Source organism: Lepus europaeus, chromosome 5, assembly GCF_033115175.1.
Source record: "Lepus europaeus isolate LE1 chromosome 5, mLepTim1.pri, whole genome shotgun sequence".
NCBI lineage: Eukaryota > Metazoa > Chordata > Mammalia > Lagomorpha > Leporidae > Lepus > Lepus europaeus.
In genome coordinates this window covers 67,203,569-67,222,206 of record NC_084831.1, presented here as the reverse complement: position 1 = coordinate 67,222,206, position 18,638 = coordinate 67,203,569, and the positions used below count along the sequence as shown (strand labels likewise).

The 18,638-nt window shown below is 39.7% G+C and overlaps 1 protein-coding gene across 1 annotated transcript in view; it reads left to right on the top strand.

The window, feature by feature from the left end:
- Positions 1-1,514: 1,514 nt before the first annotated feature.
- ERICH3 (glutamate rich 3) overlaps positions 1,515-18,638 on the top strand; it is a 118,633-nt gene continuing 101,509 nt past the window's right edge. Inside the window, exon 1 of the mRNA XM_062190095.1 lies at positions 1,515-1,537. Within this exon, the coding sequence (XP_062046079.1) occupies positions 1,515-1,537 (23 nt within the window). The remainder of the gene's footprint in view (positions 1,538-18,638) is intronic.

The window sequence follows — 18,638 nt, the reverse complement described above, 5'->3', positions numbered from 1 at the left end:
GTAAGTTTTCAATAAATGCTATTGTTTAGAGCACATTTTATTTTTCCTTCATTTATGCTCCAAACATTTGTTGAATTGCTGCTTGCTTCTGAGAATATAGAAAAATAAAATAGATGTGCAAAATAAAAGTGCTCACATTCAAGTTGAAAATAGCCTTGACTACCAGTAAGTGCAGTGTGGCGGGGGCTGGGAGTATAAAACAGAGGTATGTCCAGGCACACTGGGCTCTAGAGGCCAGAGGTATCAGCACACTTGATGCCAAAGGCAGCAGTCTATGAGCAAAGTGTTGAATGAATACAAGTTTTCCAGGTATTCAATGGTAGCGATAGGTTCCCAAAAGGCCGCTAGTGCAAGTGCTTGGCTTTGCTAGAATTTCAGGTAGTAGAGATAAAGTGGTCAAAATGAGGCTGATGAAGGATGTTGGGGCCAGCTGGTGAAGCACTTTAAACATCAGGCTAAGGAGACTGGGCTCTGTCATGCTCAGTGGGCCTTTACAATGTGAGCAGAATGCAATTAACGAGGTCATGCCCTTCCCACCTCTGAGTGTGGCTGAGACAGAGCAGAGATGCACAGATAGCTCTGTCACCACTGATGTGTTCAACTCTTCACCTGCACCTGAGGCCAGAGATTAAGTCAACCAGCAAAAAACCAGACGATGCAAGGACAGCAACAGAACAGGTCATCTGGATCCTCTGCTTAAACTGCCTCCACACCAAGGCCCTCTCATTTCAATCCCGGCTTTGGTCCATGCCTGGCCGTCTGCACACTGGATTTTAATACACTCTCTGTGCTTTGCTCCCACCTTCTGAACTTGGGGGCTGGCAGTCTGCCTCCTGGGAATGGGGACCTTAGCTAGCAGCAAGGATGGGGATTTTCCAAGGAGGAAACGAGCTGACTGCAATGCCTTACCAGTGCAGAAACAAGTTCAAAACCCACAGTGGATTGAGAACGGAAATCTCATTTACCACCTTGCATTTCTAATCTAGGGTCTGTGGCTACTCTTTACTCCTAGTACCGCAGCTGCCACCCATTTCTTCCTCTCCCAGGGCCTAGGTGAAAGCACACCAGCCAGAGTGGGTGCATGCCTGTGTGGGTGTGTTTGTGTTTTCAGGTTACAGGTGCCTGGGGAACCCGCGCCCCAGAGTAACAGTGCAGGGGGCCTGCCTGTGTCTCCACCCACATTGGGGCCTAGAGAAAAGGGATGCAAGCAGGCTGCACTGCCAGCTTCCCCAGGCTCCTTTCCAGCAGCGCCTCCTCTTCGCCAGGCCCTCGGCGCTTGCCTTCCGCCTCCCTTAGCAACCGGCGGGCGGTGGATACGGCCTGCGGGTGGGGACCCAGGAGGCTGCGGGTAGCCGGGTACCCAGGGCCGCGGCGGCACAGCCCAGGTGCCCCGCGTACAGGCGACCGCACTGCGGAGCCAGCCGCGAGTGCGACTGTCGCGTCACTAAGCGCGCTCGTGGCCCCACGCACCCACCGGCCTCACCTGCCACGGGGGCTAAAGGGATCCTGCAAAAATGAGCCATTCTCACCCCGCTGGGTAAGTGACAACTGGAGCTGTTCCATGCTGCGGCAGGTGGCAGCTTCAGAGGCCCCTCCTCCTCCCTCCTGCAGCGGAGAGACCAGGCGAGGGGGGAGGAGAGGGAGGGCTGGGAAGACGGAAAAAATAATACGGATCTGGGTGGTAGCGAGGATGGCATTAATCCAGGCAGCGTCTCTCCTCCCTCCCTTTCTCTTCTTTCACCGACGTTCGCCGCTTTTGAAATTTTCACCCTGGAAGGATTAAAAAAACTGGATGTGAAAACCGAATCCTTTAGACAGGGGATGTTAGCTGGGATCAAGAGGATCCCATGGCGTGGAACATATGTGTTTAAATGCAAAAGTGGAGGTTACCAAAATATGCATTCGTTTGGAGATTTGACACTGAAAGAGAAATCCTCACGTAGCAGCTTGCATAGAAACCAGGTGTGAGTTGGTCAACACAGAGGGAGGTTTCATTGAGGGGTGGGCCCTTATTTCAGAATTGTTATTTGTCCAGTGTCAGAAGGACAGTAAAGGTCTTTTAAAAGTCTTGTGCCTGAGGAAGAGGTTATGGCAGAGGAAAGCAGGAGAAAGGGGTTGGGTGCCTATGTGTTGAGGCATAGGTTGGAGGGACTCCTCTGAAGACTTACCCTGGCAATATTTAATCTCTTCTAGAAAGTTAACACAGTCATTATCTATTGTTGGGGGGGGGGGTGATCTCTACTCTTTTATTGGAAAGGAAAATATCCAATTTCCATGTGAATTAAACAATGCAATGCATATTAGATGGGTTTTTATTATGATACATCCAGGAAGCAGATAAATACCCTAGTTGATCTTGCAACTAATTTGAAGCCGATTCCCTTTTTAATTGCATTTACTGCACATTTTCAAGAGCAGAAAATTACAGAGGACAACATATTTAAGATCATTTTGAGTTTGTGATGTCTGAAATACCACATTACTCATTGTGCTTGGAATTTATAGTCAAATTTGAATATCTTACTTTTTAATGAATTCTCTGAATGTAACGACATAAACAAAAATGTTAGAAAAAAAATGAAGCCATATAAGGTGTTGTGTTGGGCGTCAGTTTCAGAACTTTTTGGAAAGTGATGAAGCTATGAATATACAAGCTTCTTATTTTATCTCAAATTGAATTTAGTTTAGGTGCTTTAACTCCTGCACAGTTTTCATTCTCCGGGGGTCATGTGGGTGTAAAAAATGCTATTTTTCTGCAGCTGCTGTTTGCAGTATGTCTGCATTCAAGAAAATGAATGTGTCAGTCATGGCTGTCTTCCTATGTTTTTCAAGTTTTTGGCTAAGTTAGAATCTGATTAGACCATTTAATCATCTATTTTAAAATGTGGAAAAACCTGTAGCTGCTTATTAAATTGTGCATGATTAAGATTTCAGTAACTGAAGTCAAATTTTTCTGAAGCTCTATTAGTTCTAAACACAAGGGGAAAAAGGAAAATTTGTGGTTTAATGAAAGAGTATGCTTCATGGTCCTCCTTCAGAAAGACATCGAAATGGCAACAAATATCTTGCTTTACAATGGTGAGTTCTTAAAGGTTACACATCATATCTTATTTTTTTAAAGATGTTTTATTTATGTATTCGAAAGTCAGAGTTACACACAGAGAGAAGGAGAGGCAGAGAGAGAGAGAGAGAGGTCTTCCGTCTGCTGGTTTACTCTCTAATTGGCCGCAACAGTCAGAGTTGTGCCGATCAGAAGTTAGGAGCCAGGAGCGTCTTCTGGGTCTCCCACGTGGGTGCAGTGGCCCAAGGACTTGGGCCATCTTCCACTGCTTTCCCAGGCCACATCAGAGAGCTGGATCGGAAGAGGAGCAGCCGAGACTAGAACCCTAGAACTGGTGCCCATGTGGGATGCCAGCACTTCAGACCAGGACGTTAACCCACTGCGCCACAGCGCTGGGCCCCACATCATATCTTACTTATCTTTGTCACCCCTGTACCTAGGACAGTGCTGAACAGCTGTTTGTTGGATAAAATATCACCTGATGGTGCATCCAGGATAGAGGTGCATGCATTCACATATGATAATCATGGGAGAGATAAATATTAAGTGATTCATGTGTCATCATTTATTCTAATATTTTGCTTGACATACTTCATTGAACTTTCTTACCCATTCCATGGGGCAGGTTCTAGCCATTCTTGTTTTCACAGACAAGGATACTGAAGACCTAGAATTTCTCAAGGTTGTATAGCTAGGAAGGGCCAGGGCTGGAATGCAAACCTAGGTGGTGCTGCTTCAGAGCCTGCACCCTTAACCATCACACTCTGGTGCTTCCCTTACATGGTCAACAGGTAAGATGGGCAAGAAGCTAAGCACAAAGAAATTCTTATCCACGTTAGACCAAGATCTCATGCTGGATAGCTGTATGTAACTATCTGGTGTTTTGGTATGTGACTCAAGAATACTTTTGTAATAGTGTATATATGCATGTGTATTGTGTTTACTTCAGCAAATGTAAATGAAAACAATAAGCATAAATATAAACAAATCTAAATGCCTTAAAATTCACTCAAGAACTAAACTCTTGAAATTGTTTACCCTCAGATAAAAGCAGTAATTATTTTTCTTGCCTGTGTTACCATTTGGAAAGAATAAAACTTTCAGTAGCAAATAAAAGGTTTCATTAAAGCTGAGAAGGCTTTTCCATCATTACTGAAGCAGTTTGCACTTCTTACATTTTAAGAATAAAGCAGTAATAAACTAAAGTCATTCAATAAAACAGAAATTATAAATTGCTAAAATTCCACCAATCCATAGATGATGTTTCGATGCCTCCTCTTGGTGCCTCCTTAGAGTTCCACTGCTTACTTGATGACAGCACAAAGTCCTTCATGTAACAATTGCAATTGTTCAGAGTTTGCAGTAAATAAAAATAGTCTTAAAAACTTCTGCCAAAGATAATAGAGACTTTGAATCTGAGCTGCACCATAATTTGGTGGGAATCAACTATAAAATACCGTTTCCGGCACTGCCATCTCTAATGAAATTGTTTTAGAGTGGAAAATTTCAATTTATAGTCCCCGTAGTTTGCTAAACCTCACCCATGTCGCATTTGTGTATGTGTGTTTGTGGGTTGTGCACTAGTCCTGGAGGTGGCATGGGGATTTTATACTCATCAGTCATGCATGAGGAGGGATGATATGGCTCTTCTGGCTCTGTCCGAGTATCATCAACGAATCCACGTGAAACTGGCTTCCAGTGCAGTGACTCTCAGCAGAGACGCTCAGACTCACCTGTGAATTTCCTTTGAGAAAAGGAGAATGAGGAATATTATTGTGTATGACAAGAAAACTAAGTCAGGAGCTAATGTTTTGGAAGATTGTTCAATGGTTTAGCAGCATTTTTTGGGTTGTGTTCACTTATTAGTTTACAGCTTTTTGATGTGAAGCCGTGTTTTTGTAGAAGACAATGAAGTGTGGTAAAAATGAATATAGCCTTCCTAGTAGAACTGCCTGGTAACTTAGTACCTTCTCATCACAGGCACAGTAAACTAAACTGTAAATGAAATTGTCATTTGTTAGAAAATATGTCTATATAAAAGCAACTGCATGACAAACTTGCCATGTATATGAGTGTCAGTGATCTCTCCATTGTCTTTTCCTCCTTAGCTAGAAAACAGGGTAGCACCTTTTAAAAATCATTTATTTATTTTCATTTATTTGAAGGAGAGAGAGAAAGAGAAAGAGTGCTCCTCCATCTGCTGGTTCACTTCCCAAATGCACATAGAAGCTGAGACTGGGCCAAGCTGAAACCAGAAGTCCAGAAGTCTTTCCAAGTCTCGTGTAGGTGGCAGGGATCCAAGCACTGGAATCATCACCTGTTGCCTCCCAGGCTGTACATTAGCAGGAAGCAGGAATTAGAAGTGGAGCTGGGACTTGAACCCAAATACTCTGATATGGGATGCAGGTGTCCTAATTTACAGCATCTTAACTTCTGTGCCAAATACTTGCCCCAACGTAGCACTTTGTATGGCTCGAGTGCACACTAGTCTGTTTCCATTCTCACCAACAAAGATGTCTCTCTTATTTTTTTAAAGATTTATTTATTTGATAGGCAGAGCATCCTGGGTGGGGACTGGGGAGTGGGGAGGTGGAGGAGAGGGAAAGAGGGAAAGACGGAGAGAGGGAGAGAGGGAGAGAGAGAGAAATCTCCCATCTTCTGGTTCATTCCTCAAATGGTGGCAACAGCCAGGTCTGGGCCAGGTTGGAGCCAGGAGCTAGGATCTCTATCCTGGTTTCCCATATGGGTGGCAGGAGTCTATGTAATTGGGCCATCTTTTTGGGGCTTGGACCAGCACTTATACATGGGATGCTGGCATAGCAAATGGAGGCCTAATACACTGAGCCACAATGCTGGCCCCAAAAGTGGGTCTTTTTCAGAGAGAATTTCATACTTGAAAAGTCATTAAATATTTGAATTCAATTTGAGTAGTTACTAGTCACCTTCCTGTTAAATACTTACAAACTAACTTTAAGCAGTAAATTGGTTGGGTTAAATGAGATGAATTGAACAGGCTCATTGTGGCTTCCTCCCTGATCATTTTGTTATAGATTCTGCTCTTTCTTATAGATGCTATCCTTATCCCTTTGTTTAAAAAACCTTAAGTAGGTGGGAATAGAAAGGGATTTGTTATGGCAATGTCACTTAGTTCTCCATAGTTATAAGTGAAAAATCACATAATGGTCATTATCAACAAAATGTTTTTGGTAATTTTTCAAATGACAACTCAATTAGATCTTCTGTCACTCGTATTGAATACAAAAGATTGGAAACTATTTGGCTTGCAGTCAAATCTGTTGCCCAGTCCTGTCAGCCATTTGTTGTCTCAACATTTAGACAATACTTCAAATCACCCCTTTGTTTTTCAGATGTTTTCCTATCTAAACTCAGGGCACCCTGATAAGACAGCAGCTGGTGAGAGATGTGCCTTTCTTTTGTGAAAATAGAAAGATGATAATAGAAGGGGAGGTAGGTGGGAAGCAGCAGGACTGAAAGTACATTTCCAGGAAGATCGACCTTTGATCTTCGTAGATAGAGTACAGTGGAAACCTGAGGAATAGAAATTGATCCCCTAAAACTATCCTTGCTCGTGTTCCTCCAAGAAAGTATTTGGACATCTCCAGGGGTGTGCACATCCCATATTGTAAACTTGGGATTTATAGAGCAGGATGCCATCTACTAGAGCATCCACTTCCTTCTGTCTCTGCTGAGCGAAAGCATTTCTTACAGGGAGGAGAGGGGGTGACTTCCCCAATGTATTTGGATTTTTCATAACTGCAAAGAAGTTTTCCAGGGAGATGGGAAAATAAGACTGCCTTGACTCAATTCTCAATTTTAAAATCAAACAATATGAACCTAAGGTAAAGTTTGTGTACTTTTGAAGTTAAATTTCCTGTAATATCTAATTTTCAGTGAACACTTCACATTTTGGATGATAATACTGAAATAACTTTTTGGTCATTTTGGTATAACCAAGAAAAGCAGCAAGCAAACTTAATTATTGAATCTTTCCCTCCTGTGACTTACTCACTTTCCACACAAATAGTTGAGAATAGTATATAATGGGATGACTCCCTAGATGACAATCAATTTAAAATAAAACTGTCAAATTATGTGGGGATAAAATTTACAAATAATACAAAATTAACATTCATATTGGTTTGCAAATGTCAGTGTCACATTTCTCTAAACATTAATCAAGTGATTTGAGTATGATTTGTTTAAAAAATAAAAAAAGTAGAGTGCATTCATCTGGGTCATATTCAAAGCATAACCCTTGGCTAATACCAAAAAACAGTGAAAGATGTACATTTATTCTTTCAATTAAAACTATTTAATGTAAATTTATTTATAGTTAGCTCATAATTTAATTTTTAAATGACCAATTTTTAGTCCTCAATGCATTGAATACAAGACTTGTACAGTGTTTTTAGAGAATTAATTGTGTAGGCACTGTGTTTTAATTTCTGCTTAGTTCGTTCTTTAGGTTTAGCTCCATGATTTTTAAACCTTAGCATAAAGAAAATCAGTGAATTCAATGCAAAATCATGTATGTTATACTTTACCGGGTAAGAAGTGATTTTCTATGATTTTGGTTTTTGTTTTTTACCGTGTAGTATATTCATATATTGTGCAGACTAAAAATCAAAACCCAAAAGTGAGATAGGACTTCTTTTGCCTCTGGTTCCCTCTGAGCAGATGCCATTCGGTTCATTCACAAGGCAGAAGCTCTAAATCATTCTCTTCTTGCAAGAGTCCCAATAAGGAAACACATCCTTCATTGACAACATCATTGTTGAAAATTGTTGTATCAGAAAATATACTTGGATTAAAGTAACTCACCTGGGAGCTTGCCTTTTTGGATGAATGTTTTTCTGGAGAAAAGAGAAAAAGATATGACAAGTTGAGTAGTGTAGCTTGAAAAATCATGCTTTTCTGAGATTCCATTGGTATTAGGGTTACAAGTTTTTTCAGACTTGTCAAATCATTGCTTTTATAGTGAGCCAGAAGAAGTGTGCTTTAGAAGTGAACACTGACAAGGGTAGATACCTCGATCTGGATTTTTTAATAATTTCTCATTCTCTTGTGGGTCTACTCTCTGTGCTCACTCTTCTTATCTTCCTCTCTCTTTTGTAAGGCTAACTTTTTTAGGGTCTGTGGCCAGATATCTGTGCAGTTCCTTCTTGTGCCCATGGAACCATGGTTTCCATAGGCCTTGGACACTCTCTTAGAGGGTATAATTATCCTCTCATCTTCTGTCCTAGCTTCCTATCTGCATGTGGTGAGATCCAGAACGTACCTGCCCTTTAAAAAGATTTTAAAAATGTATTTAAAAGCAGAGTGTGTGTGAGAGAGAGTGTGTGTGTGAAAGTGAGATCTTCCATCCACTGGTTCACTCTCAAATGACTGCAATAGACGGGTCTGGGCCAAGCTGAAGCCAAGACTAAGGAGCTCCATTCTGGTCTCCCACATGAGTGATAGGGGAACAAGTACTTTCCAAGTGCTTTGGCCATCTTCTGGGTCATCAAGAATTCTTTTTTGTTTGCCTACACAAAGACTTAAGAATCAGGATATAGAAGTATGGCTTTCTATGTACCCAGGAAAGGTATTTTTTTTTTTTATTTCTCATGTCTGAATTCACGTTCTGTACTTAAGTTGATCAGCTTTTTAGTTATTTCTGTGTTATCAGCAGAATTGATTTCCCTGCCCCTGCCCCCACCCTAATTCCTATGCTAAAGTTCTAACCCTCAGTATCTTAGAATGTGACTATATGTGGAGACAGAATCTTTAAAGAAGTAATTAAGGTTACATGAGGTCAATGGGGGTGGATCCTAATTCTGCGTAACAAGAGTCTCCATAAGAATAGGAGAGTGGGACGTAGACTTGTGTATATACAGAAGATATGTGAAGATACAGAGTCAAGGTGGGCACCTGCCAACCAAGGAGAGAAGACTGGAACACATCCTTCCCTCATGACCCTCAGAAGAAACCAACATGGCTGACTTCTTGATCTCCAGCCTCTAGACCCCTGAGAAAATATATTTCTGTTGTTGAAGCCACCAGGTCTGTGATACCTTGTTATTGAAGCCCTACCATATGAACACACTTATTTGTAATTGCTGATGCTCTACATTCCTTGGTCCTGAGAAGCCAAAGATGGTCTTTATGAGAAATTGAGTTGCTGAGAATAAAGAAATGATTTATTTATTTATAAATAAATAAATTTATAATTTATTATATGAGTGTTGTGGTTTTCTTGTCCATTTGAGCTGTTGTCACAGAATATCACAGCCTAGCTGGCCTATAAACAACAGTTATTTGTTTCTGATAGTTCTGAAGGCTGGTAAGTCCAAGACCAAGGTGCTGGCTCATTCACCACCCAGTGAGGGCCTGCTACCTGGTTCACAGATAGCTGTCCTAGCTGTGTCCTCATGTCACAGAAGGAATGGGGGAGAACTCTGTGGTCTCTCTGTTTAGGTGCTTATCCCTTTCATATGGGCTTCACCCTCACCTAATCACTTCCCAAAGACCCTACCTTCTAATACTGTTACACTGGGTGTTAAGATTTCATCATGGATTTTGGGTGGATATAAACATTAAGTTCATAGCATGGGAAATGGAAATTTGAGGCAAAACGTTTAATAGGTAGATAAATGTCAAAGCCCACAGAAAATATGAGTAAAGACTCAATAAAGAGAAATAATTAATATACTAAGTCAATGATTTTTACAGGTAAGTGTTGAACTTTCAAGTCTGATTACTAATCAAATTACTCCCCACCTCTCAGTGCCTGACACTCGTTGAGATAGAAAATTGAACATTTTAAGCTGATGATCCATTTTTGTGTGACTGTTATTATTTTTCTATAATAGTCATAAACATTTATAAATTAATGAAAATTCTTGGGGCAAAATATTGAATCAAGGGAAGAAACAGCAGGGAACTAAACAGACAATATAAATTGCACATAGTAGTTATAAAACAGCATTAAAAACTAAGGATTTTAAATTGAATTGAATCATAGTGTTTTATGGTAGCAGTTAATGTGGCATTCTCAATGTGCCATGGATTGTAATATTTCATATTTGTGAATATTATGTAGCTCTCATATTAAGAAGCTTCTCTTCATAGCTCGCTTCAAGATATTTACAATAATATTGTTTCTGTTGTTTAGATGCAAATTAAAATAATCTTCTGTAAATTAGAATAGTAGACTTAGAAGGATACTCAAATCTCTGGGTACTTGGAATACAAATGGTTTTTTCTTTTCTTCTTGTACTTATCAGTATTTTGAAAATTTTCTAGTTTGAGCAGGAAAATACAAAGAAAAAAGTAAAAATTATTAAAAATCCTACCATCCATAAATAATTAGAATTTTGATTGTTTTAACTCCATATTCCTATTATTTCTGTTTTTAAAGTAGTCTGACAAAGCTTTATTATTTGAAAAGCTGTCTTCAAGATTATACATTTAAAAGAAATTATTTGAAAGGAAGAAAGGAGAGAGAGAGAGAGAGAGAGAGAGAGAAGTATATTAAATACTCTAAATCAGCTGGTGTTGGGCAAGGCTGAACCTAGGAACCAGGATCTCAAATCTGGTTTCCTATGTGACTGGAAGGGACCCAGGTACTTGTCCACCACCTGCTGCCTCCCAGGTTACACATTAACATGGAGCTAGAATCGAAAGTGGAGTCAGATTTCAAACCCAGGCACCCAAAATAAGATACAGGCATCCCAGTTGCTGTGCCAGACACTTCCCTCAAAGAGTATACTGGTTTTACTTACACTAACCATACCACTTAGGCACTTCTGTCATAGTGCTAGAGTTGTCCTCATTTCTCCCATATAATTGCAAATTCTTTAGTGTAGGGAACACGTATCTCCATCTCCATCTTCGAGTCCTCATTGCATCCCCAAGAATATGCCCTGAACTTAACTGAAAAAATACTGATGGATGTCTCCTACCTTAGCGTCCATTTATTGTAAATCCTGAGAGTATACACATTAATTAATTAATTCATTCATTTAACTAATATTTACTGAATGTCTACTCTGTGCTAGTTTTTAGGCTACCATATTAAGCACTATGTTCCAGGAATTCATTTCACAGAAAATCATTTGAGTTTTGAAAAAAATCTGAATAATGAACTTTGAAAACAGGTTTCAGTAGTCATTGACCTTCAGTGAGATCTTCTGTCCTTGGGCAGCATGGTGGTTGTTTCAGTTTGGACTGTGTTCAGCTACAGTTAACAGAAACTCAAGCTAATCATGGTTTAAACTTTAAGAAATTCTATTATTTATTTTACAAGCAGGTATTATATTTTTTAGTAATATTAGAATTTGGGCCCTTATCTCTATATTTTTCTAGGTCTTTTCCTATGTTAGCAAGTTGACTTCCCTATATCCAGGCATTATATCCTTTTAAAACCATTCCAAACAGAAAGGAAAAAGGCAAGTCGTAAGGGGAATCTTTTTGGTGGTGATATTTAATCACGGACACAAACATTTCTAGAGTCTTTCCAGCAGAGTTTTTGTATCTCCTCGATCATAACTGCATCAGTGCCATGCTTCACTCTAAGGGAGAGTGCCTGAGTATTTGATTTTTTAAAATTCCACCTGCTTTAGGAGATAGGCAAGGGAGAGGGCTTGGGAATGGCTTCTCATAGCCAATCAATAGCACCCAATAGAGAGCTTTAGTGACTGGCTGTCTGGCACTGAACTTTGGTTCTCTCAGTTTTAGATTTTCAGATTGGCCTCATGGCTGCTCTGTGACCTCTCAAATTTCATAATCTCTCTGATTCTTGCAAGATTTTAAAAGTGTCCTTGTAGGAGACATATCTGCTTCATAGGTTGTTGTTAGGATTAAATGATATACTTGAGTACAGTTAGCACAGGGCCTGGAACACTAAGTATACATATGCCCAGTTGGTGCCTAGAAGTTTTTGTCCATGAGTAGGTGCATATATCTGTAGAACTTCCACTTCCTAGTCCTGAGGTAAAGGTAGGGTTAGATTAATTGGAGAAGGCACCCTGGAGAGATTAATTTGGGGGAGGAGTTTTGAAGGAGGGGAGATACATAAAGTAATATATCTGAAAACAATTTAAAATAGTAAAAAGTATTCCCTTAAATGATGATGTTACAATTACAGTCATCACTGCAGTAGCCCATTATGCCTTTGAATAAGTGAAAAGAGACAGCAGCAGCACTTCTTAATTTAATTGACATGTTCTTAGCAAGTAAGGATGTTATAAAGTCAAGTGGAAGCTGGCCTCTATTGGGAAGTCAACACCTCTAGTTTAATTTTAAGCTTTCTTTACTCTCTGTTACTCATTTTTTAGAAACTGGAAATAACACTAACTGGACACACTAGGGTTCTTTTGAACTGAATGATATTTGCCTTCGATTTTATGTCAGAAATTAATTTCAGGTATATTACTGACCATCTCAAAACCTTTATACTTTATCCCTCTTAGTATTTTTGTTTGTTTGTTCTACTTAATACTATTGGTTGAATTCTGTAATTAATACACAGTTATTCTTAAGTGTTGAAACTTAACTGAAAAGTGATCCCTGTTAAATATAAGAGTGGGAATAAGAGAGGGAAGAGATGTACAATTTGGGACATGCTCAAGCTGACTTGACCCAAACGGTAGAGTTAGAAACATACCAGGGGATTCTAATTCAATCCCATCTAGGTGGCATGTACCAATGCCATCTCACTAGTCCAAGTGATCAATTTCAGTTCACAATTGATCTTAATGATAGGACTAAGAGTCAAAGGGATCACATAAACAAGAGTAGTGTCTGCTAACGCTAACTGATAGAATCAAAAAGGGAGAGGACGATTCAACATGGGAAGCGGGATGCACAGCAGACTCATAGAATGGTGGATGTCCTAAATAGCACTCTGGCCTCAGAATCAGCCCTTAAGGCATTCGGATCTGGCTGAAAATCCCATGAGAGTATTTCAGGCATGGAAAGCCAGGACACTCAGTCAAAAAAAAAAAATGACCTAAATGAAGGATCTCCGCGCGTGAGATCCCAGTGGAAGGAACAGGTCATCAAAGAAGGAGGTACCATTCTATGAAGGGAGGAGAGAACTTCCAGTTTGACTATGACCTTGTCTAAATATGATCGGAGTCGGTGAACTCAAAAGGCTTCCATAGCCTTGGCAGCTCATGACAAGAGCCTAGGGTGATTACTGATGCCATAAACAAGAATGTCAATTTGTTAAGTCAACAACAGGAGCCACTGTGCACTTACTCCTCATGTAGGATCTCTGTCCTTAATGTGCTATACATTGAGATTTAATGCTATAACTAGTACTCAAACAGTATTTTTCACTTTGTCTTTCCATGTGGGTGCAAACTATTGAAATCTTTACTCAATATGTACTAAACTGATCTTCTGTATATAAAGAGAATTGAAAATGAATCTTGATGTGAATGGAAGGGGAGAGGGAGTGGGAAAGGGGAGGGTTGCAGGTGGGAGGGAAGTTATGGGGGTGAAAAAGCCATTGTAATCCATAAGCTGTACTTTGGAAATGTATGTTCATTAAATAAATGTTAAGAAAAAAAATTTTTTCAAAAGTAAGTTTGAACATTTTTTCTCTTAAAATAGTTTTGAATGTCTCTCTGTAACTGCAGCAAATTACTTTTCACCACAATTCATAGGGATTTACATAAGATTAGCACTGTTAAAGTCTTTCCTAGAAATTTTTCTTTCCCTTCAGTCAAGCTGTGGCCATGGAACTTTGACTTAGGCTGGAATCTTCCAGAACAAGGATTTACGGAGTGAGTGAGACTGGCCTCAGGCTACAGTGTATGAGGAGGGATATTGAGTTACTAGTTCCTTGGTAAGATTGGCCCAGAAATATGAGAGTTCCTCACAGAGTTTGTGGATAATGCATATTATGAAAAAATTATGCATGGATACAAAAAATTTTTTGGCACCAACTAAACATATTTTATCCATTTTCCCATAAATATTTTGAAGGACTTGGATGTAATGGAGGACCTGATGTTTCAAGGCCAAATGCGAGAGCAGGGAACAGGAATTAAATTTCAGAACCCCATGACAGGGAGTTAGAGCACTCAAGCAGGACATTTGGGAGAGCAGAAGAAATTTGGAAATTGTGCTGGGAAGCATAGGCAGAAGGCTGAAGGGAAGCAAGTGGGGGGAGGTTTGAACCATCTGAAACTCATTTAATCTTTTTTCCCTCCAAATGAAAAAGACTGATATTCCAAAGTCAATGTTCCATAAAAACTATGCTATAGCTAGAAGGATTATTTCTGGAGTGAGAAAGATGTAGGTTTGAATCCCAGATATGTCTTGTGTGAATTTAGGGAAGTTAATTTCTCTGTACCTCACTTTACTTTTTCCAAAAATGAGGCGAGGGGCCCGAGTGTGGCATAGTGGGTAAAGTTGCCGCTTGTGCTGCCAGCATCCCATATGGACGCTAATTCCTGTCTCAGCTGTTCCACTTCTGATTCAGCTCCCTGCTAATGGCTTGGGAGAAGCAGCAGAAGATGGCCCACATGTTTGGGACCCTGCCGCCCACTGGGAGACCTGGATGAAGCTCCTAGTTTCAGCCCTGTGTATTGTGGCCGTCTGGGGAATAAACCAGTAGATGGAGTTCTCTTTCTCTCTCTTTGACTTTCAAATAAATAAATCTTTTTTAGAAATGTGGCTAATCAATACATCTCTGGCAGGAGTACCAAGCACATAATAGGGACTCAATGAGTGGTAGCTCTTGTCTATTTATGTTGATATTTGTTTAAAGTATGTGTTGCACAAATCTTTCTGATTTAATTATTTAAGTGTGTCAGCCAAAAACAAATAAAATATACAGCTCAAAACAATCAAAGAGGTCCCAAGCTCATTGGAAAGGAAAACAAGAGAAGTTGTTTCTAGCCCATAGATCACTTTCTTGTTCAATTAAATGAATTTATTTTAGATAACAATTGTTCTCAAATTCATACAATTTTTACAAAGAAAAGTTACACTGACATACTGATTTATGACCCTCAACATGAGTTTGCCCCTTTGAGTAAACCATGCTCTGGGCAATTGAGGATTTCAGCAAAAATAGAAACTATAACTCAGGGCATTTGTACTTCTCCAGCACACTTACTCTTGTCAGATTTGAGGATTCAAGACAGAGTCATAAAGCTGCATCGTTACTTTGACACCAACAAATAGTAGAAAGATTGGTGAAAATCTCATGGGTATTTTACTTTTAGTGGTTGAATGTTTAAAAGTTGGTCAACCTCTTTACCCTCTGACCAGATGCCATTACTATTTTAAACCTTACTCCTGCAGGTAAGAGTTACGTTTTAGGAGAATGAGAGTAAGAAGGTGTTCAAGTAGTTACTGACAAGTCTCTTCTCAACATACACAGTAATTTTCTTGCTGCTGTCCTCCACCAAATTGGTGTCTTATTTTTATTTTTTCTCTATTTTTTTTTCACTTCCTCTTTCTCATAACACATCACTCTCTGGAGTCACTGCTGAAATTTTCCCAAGGGACTTAACACAGTACTATTAATTTATATCGAAAAGAATATATGAGGGATATTTTTTAATTTGCCAACCTCAGTTGGGCAAGCTCTATGAATTACACCACAGAAACCTAGTGGGAGTTCCTGAGAGCTGTTAGCTGCTGTCTGTGAGCATCTGTGGAAAAACCCAAAGACTAGAAAGGACCTAAAAGTTTATATATTTATATAATGTGTTAAAAACATTAAATACATACCCATGTGTCTGATTGTGTACACATACACATGTATTCAGCCTCTTATCATCAAGAGGTAGCACTTTATTTTATTTTTTTAAGAGGTGGCACTTTAAAAAGTCTATGTGGGCTAATTGTATCTATTAGGACTGTACTCATGATCAAGGGTAAACATTGGTCAGATTTCCAAGCCTAGATAGCTGTGAAGTATATTTGACATATGGTACATAACTGGCCCTAACTGACAACTTAATAATACTATGTAACTCAATCCCCCTTTTAATGCTAATTTCATTGTAAATTATAAAAAATCTTTTATTTGGTTGCCAGGAACATGTGATCTCTCTGTGACTTTGTGTATGTTGCTCCTACTTCTTGGAATGAGTCCAGCAGTATCTCAGCCCCCAACATCACCCACTCAAATTTCCTCCTCCCCTTAATGCTTGATTTGGCATATAGCACCCATTTCAGAGTTCAATTCTTCTTGCTTACCCTTGCCGTAGGCATAGTGCGTTTATAAAACAGAATGATAACCGCATATGTAGGATGTTTAGGTGGGCATGGTAATCAGTAGTTCTTATGGTTGTAGCACATGACACCCTACTGCCATTGTTTCCTTGGTTGAATTGTCTGTACCTTGCGATGAGATGTCTGTACCTGACATAGCATTATAACCTCAAGATAGCACAAAGCCAGGTGTCTAGTAAGCACCCTGATTTTCAAATATCTCGACCAACCTTTGTGTCTGGCAGTAGGCATGTTGACTGACCTCTGCATCTTAGTTTTATCATCTGGCCTTTGAAACACAATGAGAGTCCTCTAAGTTTCCAGTGGGAGTCTGCAACTGTGTGTGCACATGTATAACACAGTGGAGGCTGGAGCTCTACTGTGACAGGAGGGGTTTCTGCAAAGAGGGTTGGGTTCAGGTAGACACCTTGGTGGGCTCTCATTCCTGGACCTTTGCCTGTGATAATCCCTGTTTCTAAATACTCAGTTCCCTCACCTCTCCATCACATGGCCTGGTCCTTACTTGATTTCCTTGCAGTGGCTCAGGCTTCACTTCACTGCTGACTGCTTACGTCATTCTCCTACTCTCAGTTCTGCGCGGTGCACTCCTCTGATTTTGAAGCATGGTACATTTACTCCTTTCACAGCTCAGACAAATGTACATGTAGTTTAAAAACTTGCAAAGAAAACATTGCCAACAATGCTGTAGCAACTAATGATGCCATGCACTGCACTAAGCCATTTAGATGCATTGTCATATTTAATCCTTAACAGAAACTTTAGGAAAAAGACAGAAGCAGGAAGAACCTGACAGTTCCAGATGTTTCAGGAGGACTGTCATTCAGGAGTGAGAAACAGTGAGAAAAAGTGGGTGCATACAAGGCAATTTTCACCTACCTACTAATTTTGTTCAAGCTAGTTTTGATTATCAGAATATATAAGCACAACAATATTGAGGAATTTGGAACAATATGGAAACAATATGGCAAAGAACAAAATGGAAAAGAATTTGAGGAACTGCAAAAATACAATATCTATTTATTCATATATTAAAAAAATATGTTCCAGGCATTGTTCTGTGCACCTGGAATACTAGGTACTAGTGAACAGGGCCATGTTAATGTCATCATGGAGTTTATAGTCTAGTGAAAAGAGAGCAGGGAATTTGGATTTCAAACCTCAAGAAGATGGTGCTTGGATTTATGTGGGCTCTTAGACAATAATGATCAAGTGTCTACTCTTTGAGGAACAAATAGGGAGAAATGGATTTCTTCCAAGGATATTTTTTGGTCAGGTGGGAATTTAAATATGAGAGAGAGTTACTCATGGTGGAAGTCTTAAAGAGTAGTTGATGTTAGTATTCTTTCAGTTTGATTCCTTATTGGTGAGGGGAGAGAAGGTGTAAACTCAGTGATAACTTCTAGCATTCACTGAGCATGTACTATGTATTCAGTAAAGTGCTGACCGCTGTGTACATACTTATTCATGAGGCTCTAAATGATTTTCTGAGGAAGCACAAGTATTATGCTTATTCTTGGAAGAAAATAAGAGGTGCAGGGAAGTTCAGTAGCTTGATCTTCATCACTAATCTACTAAATAATCTAGTTAGCATTCAAACTCAGTAGATTGGACTTGGTAGGTCAAACACTACCATACTCTGCCTCTGAAGACACAGTGGGAGGATTTTGGTTTTTAGGAGACTTAGGAAAACCTGGACATGCAGTTTCTCTTCCTAAAACCCTTCTACGTCTGTCTCAGAACACTGATCCAGGAGAATGGGCCATGCCATCTTGTAGGCCAGTCCTTGAATTTTATACAACTTTTCTTTCATCAAGCCGTATCTATCCTGTGCCCTCACTGGTTGCTCCCCAGCATCATCCGTAGATCAGTGTTTATGGTTTTCCTTCTTCAGGATGAGCTCTGTGGGGCTTTTGACCGAGTTCATTTCAGTGGTTGCAGCAGAAAGGTGCTGCGTGCGCATGTAACTAGTCCTGAGCCAGTTCGCTAACCATCTATATCTCGGTTTATTCATCTGTAAAGAGGAAGGATAATAGCATTTCCCAGCGTTGTTGTGAATATATATGTGCATGTTCTATGGAATGCCTACTATATGCACAAAAAAATTAAAGGAAGTACTCACAAATACTAATTATGAGAATTTTGATTTGTAAAACTTTCCCTCTTTGGTTACCTTTCCTCTGAACTAATTATCTCCCTTAATTTGGATATGTTTTTATATTAATGCATATTTTTAAGCAGCCACATTTTTTTTTGTTCAAGGTTATAAACTTCTGAAGAGAAGAGCTTGGAGGCATACAGAAAATCTTATATAGAACTG